This window comes from Tursiops truncatus, chromosome 13 (assembly GCF_011762595.2).
Source record: "Tursiops truncatus isolate mTurTru1 chromosome 13, mTurTru1.mat.Y, whole genome shotgun sequence".
NCBI lineage: Eukaryota > Metazoa > Chordata > Mammalia > Artiodactyla > Delphinidae > Tursiops > Tursiops truncatus.
The window spans coordinates 69,875,297-69,890,380 of record NC_047046.1 but is presented as its reverse complement, the minus strand read 5'-3'; the positions used below and the strand labels follow the sequence as shown (position 1 = coordinate 69,890,380).

Genomic DNA, 15,084 nt, shown 5'->3' with positions numbered 1-15,084 from the left:
AGAGGTGTCTTATCTTCTCGATCTAGCAGGAGGCCAAGTGAAGGAAAAGCCTGTTAAAAGGAGAGCAATAAAAGGAAGGGAGCAGAAAGGAGGTGCAGCAGCGTGAGGTCAGGAAATGAGAACGATGGAATGGGAAAGAATGGGAAAAGAGCAGTCAGATTTGATTGGTTGGGAATCTATTTGTGAAGGAACCCAGCCAGTATTTAACCTGTTTTGAAAAAGCTAGACTTCCAGCACTTTTAATTAGTGGATTGCTCGCTTTTGAAATTGCCCAGTTGGGAATACTCAAGTTTTGATGTGTTTTATTTGCCTACTAATTAGCAGGCTGCTTGGTTGACCATCATTTTTCTTTTATTCTGTGGATGGACGATGTATAGGAAGGTCTCTTGAAACACTCCAGCTTCAAATGCATAGGTCACTATGTATTTAGTAAGTGGTCATATTCATTATAAATCAAATTGTAGTAACATCTTTTTCTCTAACTCGATTCTTCCTTTTTGCTCTTTAATAGAATTTGTCCTCTAGCACAGGGCTTCTCAATCCTGGCACAACTGACGTTTAGGACCAGAGAATTTTTTTGTTGTAGGGGTATTCTGACATTTGTAGGATGTTAGCCTCTGTCCACTAGATGCCACTAGCTCTACCCCACCTCCATGCCCTGCTAAGTCGTGCCAACCAAAAATGTCTGCAGACATTGCCACATGTCCTTTGGGGACCAAAATCATCCCCAGTGCAAAACTACTGACCTGGAATTACTATGGTCCCCTTTCCTCCTTGTCTCTGCCTTCTTTTCATGTTTAAAATCCTCTTTGAAAATTGAAAAGGTAAAATAGGTCCAAACAATACAAAGTCTTATGGTGGATACAGGGATTCAACTTTATCCCTTCATTACTTTTTGGGCCAAATTTAAGAGGAGAGATCTCTCAAATTAATCCAAGCTGGCTGTTTCAGGTGAAAAGCAAGTCAAGATGTGCACACTTCTGGTTGAGATATTTTGTCGTTTATACTTCTTTTTTTTTTTTTTTGCAAATATTTGACTTGGAGTTAAGGATGAAGAGAACTGTGCAGGCTACAAAACTTATTTGTGTGATAATCCCAAGTGTTCTAAGTCACTTCTTCATGTACTCCCCCCAATTCAGCCTCCACGAGATAGGCCAGGAGGTTGGATTGTTAAACAGCAGATTTGGGAAAGTATTGCACCTTTTCTCCAGACTTACTCCTCCGAGCTGCCATGACATCTCTTAAAGCTCGCAGTCACTGATTTTAGCTGTCCACAGGGGATAACTGTTTGCATTTGCATTATCTTCCAAAGTACTAACGAAAAGAACTGCAATATTTGTTTAAAAAGAGAGAGAAAGATTTCAGGTTTAGTGGTAATAGTTGTTGGTGGTGGTTTCTATTCCATCTCTTACTATGTTCTAAAATGCCAGGTACTCCACTGTACCCCCAAATGAATCAGTTAAGTATACTGTGACCACTTCTGCTGATAATCGAATAGGAGTAATAAAAGGAAGGACAGTAGTGTGTTAAGAGAAGAAACAGTATCACTGAAATGTTAGAAAACACACTAAATGGGAGTGTGTCTCCTGAACCGAAGTTTCACACCTCCTCCTCCAGTTCTGTCAGAGGAAGCTTGTGATCGCCGTCTGTTACCCACCATGATCAAGATAATACAACAGTGAAACTTTTCATACTCATAAAGAGCCTTTCATCAAAAATCTCAAAGCCATTTTTAAATATAGAGTGACTGATCTTTCAAACACTTTTATGTTTTGAGCAATGAATATGGTAACTTAGCTGTTAGACTCTCCATCCTTCAAGTATTTGCCACTTGAAGCACTGATGAAGCATCTAGTAATTGGTCAGCATTAGAACTTCGCTGGTACGGAGTGTAGAGAATTCCAGCCTTCTGGGAGTTCATACAGTTCTCTTTGCCATCATTTCAAAAGAAAACATTGCTTTAACAACTTTCATATCCACATCTCGGTGCACAGATTAAGGATTGTAGCCAAACGGTGTGCCCATTAAAAAAGAAATTAAAAGACTGAGACGGCGTTGTCTTAAATTAAAAAGCTTAAAAAAGTCTCCTAATATCCTTGTCATGTCCCGATGGAAATAGACTACTGAATCCTTTTTCGTCTTGCATATTTTGTTCATGTCTGTTGTTTGGTGGGATAAGCCTTGGTAAGAGGACAGAAAGTGTCTAGGAGCATTATGGCATGATTGCAGCTGATAATTAGTATGGATAGGTACCTGATTTAACTCTGTGTGTGTGTGTGCGTGTGTGTGTGTGTGTGTGTGTGTGTGTGTGTGTGTGTGTATTAAGATTGTGTTAGTGTATTTTTAACTTACCTTGTCCAAAAGATTTTAATAAAACTTTAAGTGAAGTTTCAGGTCTATAAAAGTTGAGGCTATGAACCACTGTGAAGGATGGAAGTAACTTTTATGTTCATACCTCTGGTTCCTGAGGGTCCAGTTCATTTCTGCTGTGAATTTAAATGACTTAATTTAAGTAGATGGGTCAGAAGCCACTGTCATCATGGTAGCCTCGTGCCTGATTCTTAATTAAAGGCAACAGGAGATTAATTTGAAACATTAATTTAAAAGTGCATATGCAAAAAGAAAGACTTATTGCAAGAAAGCCTAAAGAATTTCTCTCTTGTCCCTAGATGTAGAAGACAGAAGTAGCTCAGGGTCCTGGGGGAGTGGAGGACATCCAAGCCCGTCCAGGGTAAGTATATCTAATCTTTTTCCCACAACCAGACATCCACATATGTAAATTGACAAACTGTAGGTGAGTTTCTCTCTCTCCCACACACATCTGCACAGATACATATGCATACTAAGTTTAATGAGGATCAGGTTCTTCTTGGCACTTTTTTTCATTCTCTTATTGGATGTTAGTATTGATTTTGACACCTCTTCCACTTTGGCTAACCAGAAGAAAAAAATCCTTCATTAAATATTTGGCCTTACTTCGTCAGTTATTGATCCAGTGTTACAGAAAGTTATTCGTAGTAGATGGTGCAACGTTGAGAAAAATCCTAGTATCCCTGGAATGTGTTGGTGTAAATAAGCCACTGAATAATTCTGAAGACATAGTATTAAGTTCTAGCCTACCAGTATAATCTGCATAGTAAATCTGAGTTGATTTCACTTTGCAGACATATGATTATCCCACCAGTAGTGCCTTTGGTCACCAGTGGGTTCATTCAGATTTTTGCCACTCCTTTCCATGGTTTTTGGTTGTTAGTTTGAATGTCATGGGAAGACCGTGGCATGGCATGCGAGTGGGTTGGTTAGGCCATACGTGTTTTTGTATGTATACGACCTTGGGTGTGTCGTTTCACTTTCTTGGGCCTCATTTTCCTACTTTGTAAAATGAAGAAGTAGAACCAGAGGATCTTTCATGTTCCTTCCGACTTAAATGTGTATGATTTTATATATAGTCTGTCTTTAATGGAGTCATTTCTAGGCCCTCTAAAATCCATGTCAGTTTTTATAATATACATATAATACCCCAAATTAGAAATAGACTTAGAGCACATAGTAAAACACCTGCCCCCCCCTCCCCCCGCAACCAGCTGTATAGCTAGCTAGATGAAGCATTCTGCAGGAGGTGAGGGGGTAACGTTTTGCTTTAAGTGTTCACATAAATTTGAGGTGGAGGGAGGTCTCTATCTTGGCATAAGAGGTAAGGAAGGTAATCAAGCTGTCAAAAGGAGGCCATCTCAGCAAGTCGTAGTTCGCCATTTCCACCTGTTCTTTGGCCTTGGGGTTCAACGCTCTAGTCTTCAGGGTACAGCAGGAGCTCTAAGCTTACCAGTTACTTTGTTGAGCGCTTGCACCAGCTGTCAAGTCTGACATTCTCGTGCATTATATGGATGGGTTGAGGAAATCTTTCCTCCTCCTCACATTACAGTCCACACTTGCAGAAATAAATCCATTCCCCCTGACAGCAAGCGTAGGAGATGACAGAATGTCCCTCTATTGTTTAGTTCCTTCAAATGTACTTAATTTCTTCTGCTTTCTCAGTCTAACACACGTAGTACTTTTAATTGTTCTTCTGAGAACAAGGTCCATTTAGGACAGTCTTGACTTTTATTTGGCTTTCATGAACTGTCTGGCCACTTTTTTTTTTTCCAGGAAATACGTTAGTGAATAATTTTGAATCAATATTTTGTAATTTATATTTTCTAAATTCAGGGGGTTGGCACGAGACAGGTTACTGTGGCTGACTTGTATCGGGCAAACATGCCGCGTCTCTCTTTTTTCATCTTCAAGTGGTGATGTTTTCAGTCACCTTGAAACACTGTGCTGAGGTTTTAAATTAGATAATGTATATTAAGCGTTCAGTAACTCTGGAGGGTGAGGACACTTAATAAATAATAATTAGTATTATGCAACATCTGGCATAGAACCAGTGAGCGTAAGACCCATGCTAGGTATTAAAAAACATGACATCTTTTATACACTGACATAGTGGCAGCATCACATGACAGTATCATTCAAGTTAATTTTTATAAATGAGGAAAGGCGATTGACAACGGGGTAGTTTGGAACCTTAAGGCTTCCATTGATTCTCTAGTGAGGTGATGCACGTTTTCATTTTTCCTACAGCATCCGTCCCTTTCGTGTGGGCAGATTCTGCCCTTTGGCTAACATGCCAACTGATACCTCTGAGTAAATTTGACTTAGTCTTTATGGGCAGGGCAACCAGCTGAGCAGCATGGCTTTTTTCCCTTTCTGGTCATTTGATGTATCTTAGTAGACTGAAATTTGAACCATATAAGATAGATGATTTTAACTCCTTCCTGTATGTTATCCAATTCCTCCATTAAAAGCAAGTAGCTGGGTAGTTTAAAAACATTATTTTAATTTAGAATTCCCCTTAGAACCATGAGATGATCATGATAATGACAAATTTCCACAGATTAGTGTCTGCTTTAAAACTATTTTTTTCTTTGTCTAAATTCAGAATTTATGCTTAAGTTTGTGATGTTCATTTATAGTCCTGTTGTAATAATTTTAACATTCTTATGTGTTAATTACTCATGGAATGATCCAATTCTCTTACAACCACAGTAACAACTACAAGAAAACATTGACATTTCAATATCATAAAACCCAGTGCCGCTGTTTAAAAGGTTCTACCTTCGCCTTCCAAAGGCAGTTCATTACAGGTTATGGGTAACTTTCCCGTAGCACATTTTGCTTTTTTTTTTTGAAATAATGTGGGCTTTTCAAAATAATAACGTAATATTTACAATATAGTTTATATGTATCAGGTGTTTTACATGCATTATTTCATTTGATCATGTCAATAACTTCATGCAGTTGGTTCCATTATTATTATTATTCCCCCAATTTCACGGCTGTTATGAGGAGGATGTGGACTGTGCAGACTCTAGAGCCCTCTATTTCCCACTGTACCTGTGAAGAAGCTTCCTTCTAATGACGTGCCAGGGTGGGAATGGTGGACTCCAATTTCTTTGGGTTAGAGAGCTGTCAGTAGTCGGGCATACTTATGTGCTGATTTATTCATGGCGAATTTAAACTTATGCTGTTATTTTATTTGCAGAACTATGGAGATGGGACTCCCTATGACCACATGACCAGCAGGGACCTTGGGTCACATGACAATCTCTCTCCACCTTTTGTCAATTCCAGAATACAAAGTAAGACTAATTTTGAATTAGCATGCATTTTTTGAATGTTTATGTTTTACCTTGGAAGGGAGAATAAAGCCCAGACAGAGATTCTGTTTTTTAGGAACTTGGATTTTCAGCCAGTTCGCTATAGTAATTTTAAATTGCAGAAAAATATTGACAGTCTATGCTTGGTAATAGCATATACAGGACTAAGTTTTACAACCATGTGGAATTACCTAATTTCAGTGATACTGAATCCATGTGGAAAATTTGTGTTTCTTAGATGTAAAGCACTTCTCCCAATTTCAATGTTGCAACAGTTGTTTTCTTTCTTTCTTTTTTTTTTTTTTTTGCGGTACGTGGGCCTCTCACTGTTGTGGCCTCTCCCGTTGCGGAGCACAGGCTCCGGACGCGCAGGCTCAGCGGCCATGGCTCACGGGCCCAGCCGCTCCGCGGCATGTGGGATCTTCCCGGACCGGGGCACGAACCCGTGTCCCCTGCATCGGCAGGCGGACTCTGAACCACTGCGCCACCAGGAAGCCCGCAACAGTTGTTTTCTAAGTTTAAGGTTGATGAACTGAAAGCAGTGAATATTTAAAATAATATCATTGGGCCTATCCATTGTCAATGAGATAAAGTCAGTGTTAGCTTGAATTTTTATTAAAGGGGTCATGGAAGTCCCTTTAATAATAGGTTTAGTGTGCTTAAATCAAAGTAGCATGTTCAAGTTGAATTGTAAAGTCTGGTTATGTATTTATCAAGGCGTGAACTTTAGTGCTGATGGTATAGGAGGTCCCCATCCTACTTCATGAAGTGAGCTACACGTAGTTTGAGACAGTCTTCGAATTTCTAGCATGCCTTTCCTACTGGCATCTTTAGCGTACGTTTCTGCTTTGACTACCCTGTAGGGCTTTTTTTTTTCACAGCAGTAACCTGAGCAATCGAAAGACAATTTATAATGGCTTAAAAGGTCCCAATAGCTGTTACTTTAGTTTTGATTGGAAAAAAAAAGATCTCTGTTCTAATAAATATGAGTTTTAACAATATTAGTAAATCTCTCAATGTGGCCAAATCCTGTTGTGAATCCATCAATAAATGAGGTTAAATTTCATGTCCCAGGCTGTTGGACTATACTCCAAGGAAAACACACAGCCATATATATATCATTCTGAAACCATAATTGCAGATGCTTCTGAGAAGTGTCCCAGTTTTTAAGCCTTGGACACTATACTTGTTATTTAAGGTGTATATTGTTCTTGAATCTCAGTCAGTTTTTCAAAAGTCACCATCAAATCCATCTAAAGGGACTTCAGGTATTTAACACACTATAGTCAAAGCAGAGAAATACTAGGAATTTATTTTTAATGGGCCATAAAGTGTCATCCCAACTTTGAGGACCACGTTCTCAAAGTTGTGTTTGACCATAGGTTGTTCTTATGTTTGTTCTCTTTTTTTTTACTTTAACCTTCATATTTATGTTTTAACTTTGTAGCTAAAGTAAAAATCCCAGGTTTTTAAATCCATTGTTGATAAGAAATGCAGTGTTTCCTGTTTCCAGGATAGACAGATGCAGGTGACTAGATATATTTGTCAACTTAGATTTTAAAGAAAAACTTTAGATTTTTTTCCATGACAGTAGTAATAATTCTAGAATCTCATATCATCCCATCTCTATTTCTCCTCATCCAGCTTCATAAAAGATTAAGCTGAAAATAATCATCTTGAGAAGTAGCACGTAAAGAGTATATTAAAGAATTTCCTTGGAAGATTCTAAACCTATCCTCCAATGAGCTAACGTAAAATAGGATAAATTACTACTCATATTGAGAAGTTTATGTTATGTCCATGAAAAACAGTTTTCCTAAAGAACAACATGATAAGTTAATATTACAGAAGACACCAAACAATACAGAGGTACCAAATAATTGTTCTTGTTTGTGTATCCTCCTGGGTAACTGTTTTACGAACCAAATTCGTTTTTCAATCCAAACAGTATTAAAATGTAAGTGGGCTGAGAGTCTAGAGCTGGAATGGAGAGAGCTGACTCTTTTCACTTAGTTGTTGTTTAAGCTGAAAGTCCATGTCAGCTGTGTTCTTTTATCCTGTCTGCCCTCCTTCCCATTAAACCCTTAAATATGGAGGCCAAGACAGTCTCCTGCATTGTGGTAGGAAATGCTACTATGTCCGGGAGGCTCCCACCCACTGTTCCCAATGAAAGGACTTCTCTGTTAGATAAGCTGTCTGGTCTGAAACATGGCTCTTTATTGTTTACAAACTGCTACATTTTCCACCTCAAGCAGATTTTTGCACAGAAAAGAATTGTGCCCGGGCTAAATGGTTTATCTGACATTAACGGTGCAGTGTCAGACTGGGGTCAGGGAAGTCACGCTCAGAGCCAGAGGGCATGGCGCAGTGTGCAAAAAAAAAGGGAGGAAAAGACATTTAAACCACTATGAAATACCTTGCATCTTTACTTTGGAAAAGGATTAAAAAAATATTTTTAGAGAATTAACTAGGATGCTGCATTACAAATCCCCCCCCCCACACCGCACTTTATAATTTCTCACATCCCAAATGCCTTCTTGATTGGCTTGAGTATCTCAGGGCTAGATTCAGGGAACAAAGATGCTCATTGATTTTGCCCAAGCTGCTGTTGATTTAAAATGAAACCACTTTTGAAATGAACCATGCTTGGTGCTATGCTGTACCTTTACGAAGAGAAGAGAGATCGTTTTCAAGAAATTAAAGACAACCAATTTACAAATGAAGACAAAGATAAAATAAGACCTATTAGTAGAGCCAATAATTTGAACTCACCGAATATATGGTATATCCTAAACTGCTCTTTGTGTCCGAATCCATATTCTGTGTTGTAATCTTTGTGGAAGTTTTCGTTCTACCAAAAGAAGATATTAGTCTTTACTGTAAGTTTTTGACAACAATATCTACTTTCAGAAATCTTAGTTTTCATGAAAAGTGCATAGGATTTCTTTACATGTCAAAGATTTCATTCTGCTGTGATGTCACATTAGGGTAAAAGCTATAGCATCAGAAATAAATCAGCCACTTTATTAGACTAGATTCTCTGTTGTCAAATCAATCAAGTCTGTGACTGAATTAGGCGTCTGCTACAGAAATAAGTGACACTAATTTTACGGGAAAGAGTTATTAACTGCAGATGACCTATTTTTTTGGTAAACTGTTCACTTAGGTTTTATTTTATTGTGAGGAAAGAAAGAAGTAATGAGCCACTCTCTTCTTTTAGGATTGAATTATTACTATATATTTTGTTCTTTATGGCAGTGCACTATTTTGGAGGAATGATGCAGGCACTGCTAACATTTGCTTATAATTTCTGTTATAGTAACAAAACCCTTTATTACAATTCTGAACTCTGACTTCACATGAATGGTTTTGCATAAATGTTACAGTTTTTGTAATCTAGTACTTACCTCTGGCACCAAAATACAAAAATTTAATTTATTTGTGTATCTCAAACTAATGCAAAATGGTATATAATTTATAAGTAATAGGGTGTCTCCATTAATTTATTCCTTTAGAAATAAGCTTGCATATCTGAATATAATACCTTGTTTGGTATTAGTTTGAATCCCTAAACTAAAAATAAACACGCGAACACAAGTGCACTTGCATGCATGCACACGTACGTGTGCACGTGCACACACACATGCACACCTATTGTGCTAGAAGAATTAATGACATTTGGTTTATAAGGGTGCACTGCTCCTTCCATTGCTGTCTGTAGTTACAGTTGCCATACAGAGTTTTGGAAGTTGATATTGTGTAAATCTTTTAAAGAAAAACATAACTAAAGTAAACAAAAAAAGCAAGCCCTGAAATTTGTTGTTTTAAAGAATAAGTGTGTATGGCTTTCTGTTTTTCTTTTAGTGTGGGGAAGTCTTGAGGAGTTGAGATTTCAGCACTGAGTCATCTAGCTGACTGCCTGCCTTGACCAATTCATATAATTCCCTTTTTAAATTAAAACATTTTTTATTGAGGTATAATTGACATATCACATGATATTAGTTTTAGGTGTACAGCATCATGATTCAATATTTGTATAGCAGACTCTTTTTTTTTTTTTTTTTTTTTTTTTTTTTTTTTTTTTTTGCGGTACGCGGGCCTCTCACTGTTGTGGCCTCTCCCGTTGCAGAGCACAGGCTCCGGACGCGCAGGCTCAGCGGCCATGGCTCATGGGCCCAGCCGCTCCACGGCATGTGGGATCTTCCCGGACCGGGGCACGAACCCGTGTCCCCTGCATCGGCAGGGTGACTCTCAGCCACTGTGCCACCGGGGAAGCCCTAGCAGACTCTTTTACTTGACACTTCCTGAGTCCTCCCTCATTGTTTTCCTTGGGTAGAGACAAGCAAGCCAGTTTGCATTTTTACTTGTTTGAAATTCCCTGCCCTGTTTTGTATCTGGAGAGAACTAATCACTTCTTCCTTGTGTCTCCGTATGATTATTAATGATAATAATGTACACTTGATCTGTTGGAAACTTGTTCACTGCAGTTACTAAACAGTTTGATTAAACCTTTACAGGTGGTCAGTGGGTAGCTTTCAGAATATGCTAATAGGACGGAGGAGCCATGGGTCCCAGCCTTGTGCTTTTAAGAGGATTATATGCTATGGAATAGTTGAAAATCCTGGCAAGAACTATATGCAAAGAGTACGGATTTTTTTTTAAAAAAAGCATTCCTGCTTGTTTGTTTTGTTTGCCAAGCATGAAGCTTTTGCAGGTAATTGTCCAAATATTTTTTTACAATGGGAGACAGTATATTTTCTAGCTACAACTTTTTGATCCAAGGAAGGATCTAAGCATGCATATTCCTTCTATTGTTCCAGAGCCTTAATTGAAAACCAGATTGTTTGAGTGAGCAAGATGCCAGTAAGATTATAGACGTGCATTGGTAACTGAAGGATGTGAAAAGTGATACTTTGGTACGGTTGGGTGCAGCTTAGTTCAACATGAGCGGCTGTGTTTTTACATGTCCCCTTGTGAATGGTTCGGTTTCCTTATTGTGGTATTTGGTTCCTGTCCCACTCGTGGTACTCCAACAGTGCACTAAATAATTTCCTACCATAGACTAACTGATTTCTAAACTAGCTCAGTGGAACATTTTACTGCAGGATTAGATCGTGGTTCAGGCAGAACTGCAGAAAGCTGCTGGCTTATAGGATGACCTTTGAATCTCATCTGGGTTAGCGGTTGATATTTTGATTTGGTTACTGTGGTCATATTGTGACAGCTGCTAGCTCATTATAATTCGCTTCCACTGCTCCGTTTGTCGAGCAGGAATATTTAGGTTTGTATTACTTCAAAGTGTTTATGGCTACCCTGAGTTTAGCCCAGCATAAAGGTGAAGTGTTGTGAGCGCTTTCAAATCCCAGTGGCAGAGGCCAGTGGCACAGTCTTGTAAAACGGCGAATGTGAGTAGATGTTAATGTTAAGGGAGTTTTTCTTTTCACTGTAAAACTGGAAATACCCAATGAAGAGGCTCTTACTTGGAAAACGGTTTTGAAAACCTTAACACACAAAGGAAAAGAATGACCACAAAGAAACATAGTTTTTTCAAAGCATGGATAAGATTTAACTTGACCTCCTGGTTCTGTATCTTATTTTTTTCCATGCTGGAATGTAAATATTTGAAAATAACAAAACCTGGACAAAAAAGGCAGTTATTTGACTTTGAAGTGTCAGAGGTCAAACAGTATTTTAGTAATTTCATGAAAGTGGAATTGTGAATGTGGATGTCAGCTCTAGAAATTTTAGTTCACTTTTTAATTGTTCTGAAGTTCAGTAGTGATAGCAGGCTGCTTACTAGCTCACTGGTGAGGGATGTCTGTGCATTTTCAATGCCTTTTTTTTAATGACAGTTTTTAGCTTGAGGTTATCTTGATATCATCTGTTAACTATCGGACTGATAATGTGGTAACAAGCAGTTTCTGAGAGAAGACATGTCTAATAGGAGTTTTATTTCTTGTTAGCTTTGTTTGGGAATCTTGTTATTTTAATGTTAGCTTAAAATGCCTTCCTGAAGTATTAACAAATAAGACTCTTTTAAGTATCATCCCCAATGATCTAATTAATGCTGATTTTGAGTGAAGGCTGGGAGCCAGAGAACTGACTTTTCTACTCTCTTTTGTTACAAATGTCTGTGGGTCTTTAGGTCAGATCTTTTTTATATCTTTAAATTGAGGGAGGAACAAGTCTCTAGATGATTTCTGAGGTAATTTTCTCAACTAATGGTCCATTGATCTTTCAGGTATGCCATTTTCTGCTTATACGGTATTTTATCTTTAGAGATGTTTCAGCGTTCTTTCTAATCCATGCGTCTCTATTTTGTGATACCTTCACGTAACTTTGCTAGTGATGTGTTTTCCAAATGTAATTCTTTAAAGCCTGATTCACATGGATGTTGCTTTTCTACCTCAACTCATTGCAAACTATAGGTAAGGGATTGGATTGATCGGGGGTAAAATAATAACTCACTAAGTTACTGCACGTCACCGGGAGAAAAGTGCTCTGCATGGGCCAGGACTTGGCATAGAGTTGCAGGGCCTCAGTAAATGGCTAGTGGATTGTTTCATTCATGAATAAATTGGGGAAATCAGATATTTGGGTCTAAACCCTAAGTGAAAAGCCCATAAATTAAAGTCAGGCCTACCTTTTACTGTGTCAGGAAGAAAACCCTAAACCAGGGACAGTCATCTAGAAGTTCATTCTGTAGTTCTGTAACCTTGACTCTACGGAATGTCAGGAAACAGACCATATTACAGTGTGATAGATTTCAGTTTTCAGTAAACACACCACAGATTATTTTATTTATAAAAGGAAATAAGTAAAATCAATATTTTTTGCAAGGCCACTGAAAACAGTTGTGTGTCTCCAGTATTCAGATAAGGTAACTTGTTTCCTCTCGTCCAGTCAATAAACATTTCTGTTCCTCTTTCATCAGTCTTCTTTTCTTTCCATTAGGCTGCTTGCTCGATGGTATAGCGTAGCAATGCTGTGATAATCAAACACTTATAGTCAAACTAGGTGGACTAAACCAGGCTTCTTTAAAATTTAGAAGAACTGATACCAGAAAAACGTTACTTGAAAACTATACCTAGCAGAAAAGTGTAGGTCTTCTACATACCAGAGGAAGATTTCTCACATGGAAAGTTATTGACCCTAAGAGAAAATAAATCGTTTTAGAGTCAAGTCAAAGGAAAAAGCAGTTTGTGTCAGGCAGGCATGCTTTTGCTTGGAAAGAATGAAAAATGTGACTAATGGTGGCTTACGCATAGTTTTTCTCATACTCGAAGTCTGGTGGTAGGCCTGAAGTCCAGGCTTGTGTCTCTGTGATTCCTTTGTCCCTTCCCTCATTGTCTAAAGGTGACTGTCACAGCTTCCGGAGTCAAGTTTGGGTTTGATGCAGCAAGAAGCAGGGAAAAGGTGAGTCTGGCCGTATGGTCCCCGCCCCCCTACATCCACGGCCATTCTCCAGCTGCAGAATTTGGAGGGGGTGAGAATGTACACAACTGCTTCTCCAGCCTATGCAATGGAAAGAAATATGAGAGAAGGGAGTTGAGAATGCACATCGGGCTTAGCCAATTTACAGGGTTTATTTAGTTTCTTTTAAGGGAAGAATCTGTAATTTTCAATTTAGCAGCTTTGAAAATAAAGAACAAGGCTCCAGCTTTCATGTGAGAAGCAAAATATAAAAATGGGTCTCGACTCTGGATTCTGGTCAGCAGATTAGAGAGAAAGACAAAGAGGCGTGGAACAGAAAAAGAGTACTGAACGGAAGATGATAGAGAAAGGACCGCGGGAGAGTCGCACGGGTGGGCTGTCCTCATTTCATTGCCAAGGCTGTGCTTTCCTTGTCCTCGTCCCGTGATCAAGGCAACAAGCAGCCAGAGTCAAGGGCTTCATGTCCTCATGATCCAGAACCTTCTCTTCTAGGTCTCCGGCTTGAATTCCTGCCAGGCTGTCCAGAGCTGCCTGGTCGTGCAACCGCCCATGGCTCCAGCCTCCAGCCTTGTCTCCAGTCCCTTCAGTGGCCTCTGGCAGAGCCTAAGGCTGGGGCCCACTGCCACGGTCCACTGCGGCAGCCGCTCCGAGCCGGCCTGGCATCCTGGAGCGGCAAGGTCCCGGGACATGTCACTTTGTAAGTGACAGAGATCGTTCCCCTGGGCCACTGCCAAACAGGCTCCCGGGAACTTCCCTCCAACCACCTGCCATGTCGCCGTGAAGCACTCACACAAGAATGCCCGCTGCCGGGGGCAGAAGAACCTTCTATTTTACTTTAATATGTATATAGTTGTATTGGTTGATCTTTAATGCGGAGGATGAGGTACAGCCAACAGACATTTAATCTTGGTCAGCGCGCCAGGACTGCATGAAATTGTGGTGAGCGCTGGATCCAACTTCTGGCCAGAAGTTTCCCACCTCTGCTGATCGCAGTCACGGCATGCATCAGGCCCACGAGAACATGGACTGGGGAGGGACTGTCGATCTTTAAAGGAAAGCAGGATGTGGAATAAACAGTGCCGTTTTCCTTTCGTACAAAGTTCTCCTGTTAGGCTTTTCACTGGAAAGGCATTACCTTGAACTTTGCCTAAGCTGGCCACTTAAAATACGCCTGGTATAGCCTTCACCAGTAACGGCCTTCTTGACTGGACCCTTGGGTGGAGGGTCAAACACTTGGCAAACCTCTCACTGCCCCTCAGCCCCAGGGGAAGCAGCAGTAATGTTCAGAGTCTGTTAACCCCACGTCCGTGAAAGTTGTGTGCCTACCTTAAGCGCGCTATTGACCTTCATTTAAAAAAAAGAGAAAATGCCGTAAGCCTGTCGTCTTTGTTCACATGATAACCTTCATTAAGGACCAGAGCAACCAAGGAGCTCAGCTTGAAGCACTGCAGGCTTGAGGGGGCTCGCGGAATAGTGGCCTAGGCTGAGGGTCCCTGCTGTTCAACTTCATGGTGATGGGACTTTGGCTAAATTTCTTATGCGCCCCAACTTTGGCATTTCTAAGGTGAGTGTAGCGATACCTGTCACACTTACCCCAGCATCACCGGGCAGCCGTGCAATGACGTCGTACACTTGGCAGTAACCACTCTGCTGTCTGGCTCTTATCTTAGGCCATTGCCCAGCTACCCATTGGCACTCTGTCACTTCTGTCTGTGATTAATCGAAAATGCTGGAGACTTCGGGTCTTGGGTGATGACAGTTTGAAAACACCCTTACCTTCTATTGAGATTGGAATAGAAGGCAAGAACAGGTGGAGATAGTGTGGAGTGATCACTTCTGAAAACAGCAAGACTGGAATAAAAAGGTTTCTTGTTCAGCCTTTCCACAAAAAACAGTAATCCTAGAAAACAAGTACCTCTTGGGGGCCAACTTCGTGGAATTCAGATGTGCCCCT

General features: G+C 39.9%; 1 protein-coding gene across 15 annotated transcripts in view; it reads left to right on the top strand.

The window, feature by feature from the left end:
• Positions 1-15,084, top strand: part of TCF4 (transcription factor 4) — a 360,920-nt gene that overhangs the window by 120,498 nt on the left and 225,338 nt on the right. For all 15 annotated transcript variants that reach the window (XM_073790764.1, XM_019937094.3, XM_019937089.3 and 12 more), the window contains 2 exons: positions 2,670-2,731; positions 5,582-5,678. In XM_073790764.1, coding sequence (XP_073646865.1) covers positions 2,670-2,731; positions 5,582-5,678 — 159 coding nt within the window. The remainder of the gene's footprint in view (positions 1-2,669; positions 2,732-5,581; positions 5,679-15,084) is intronic.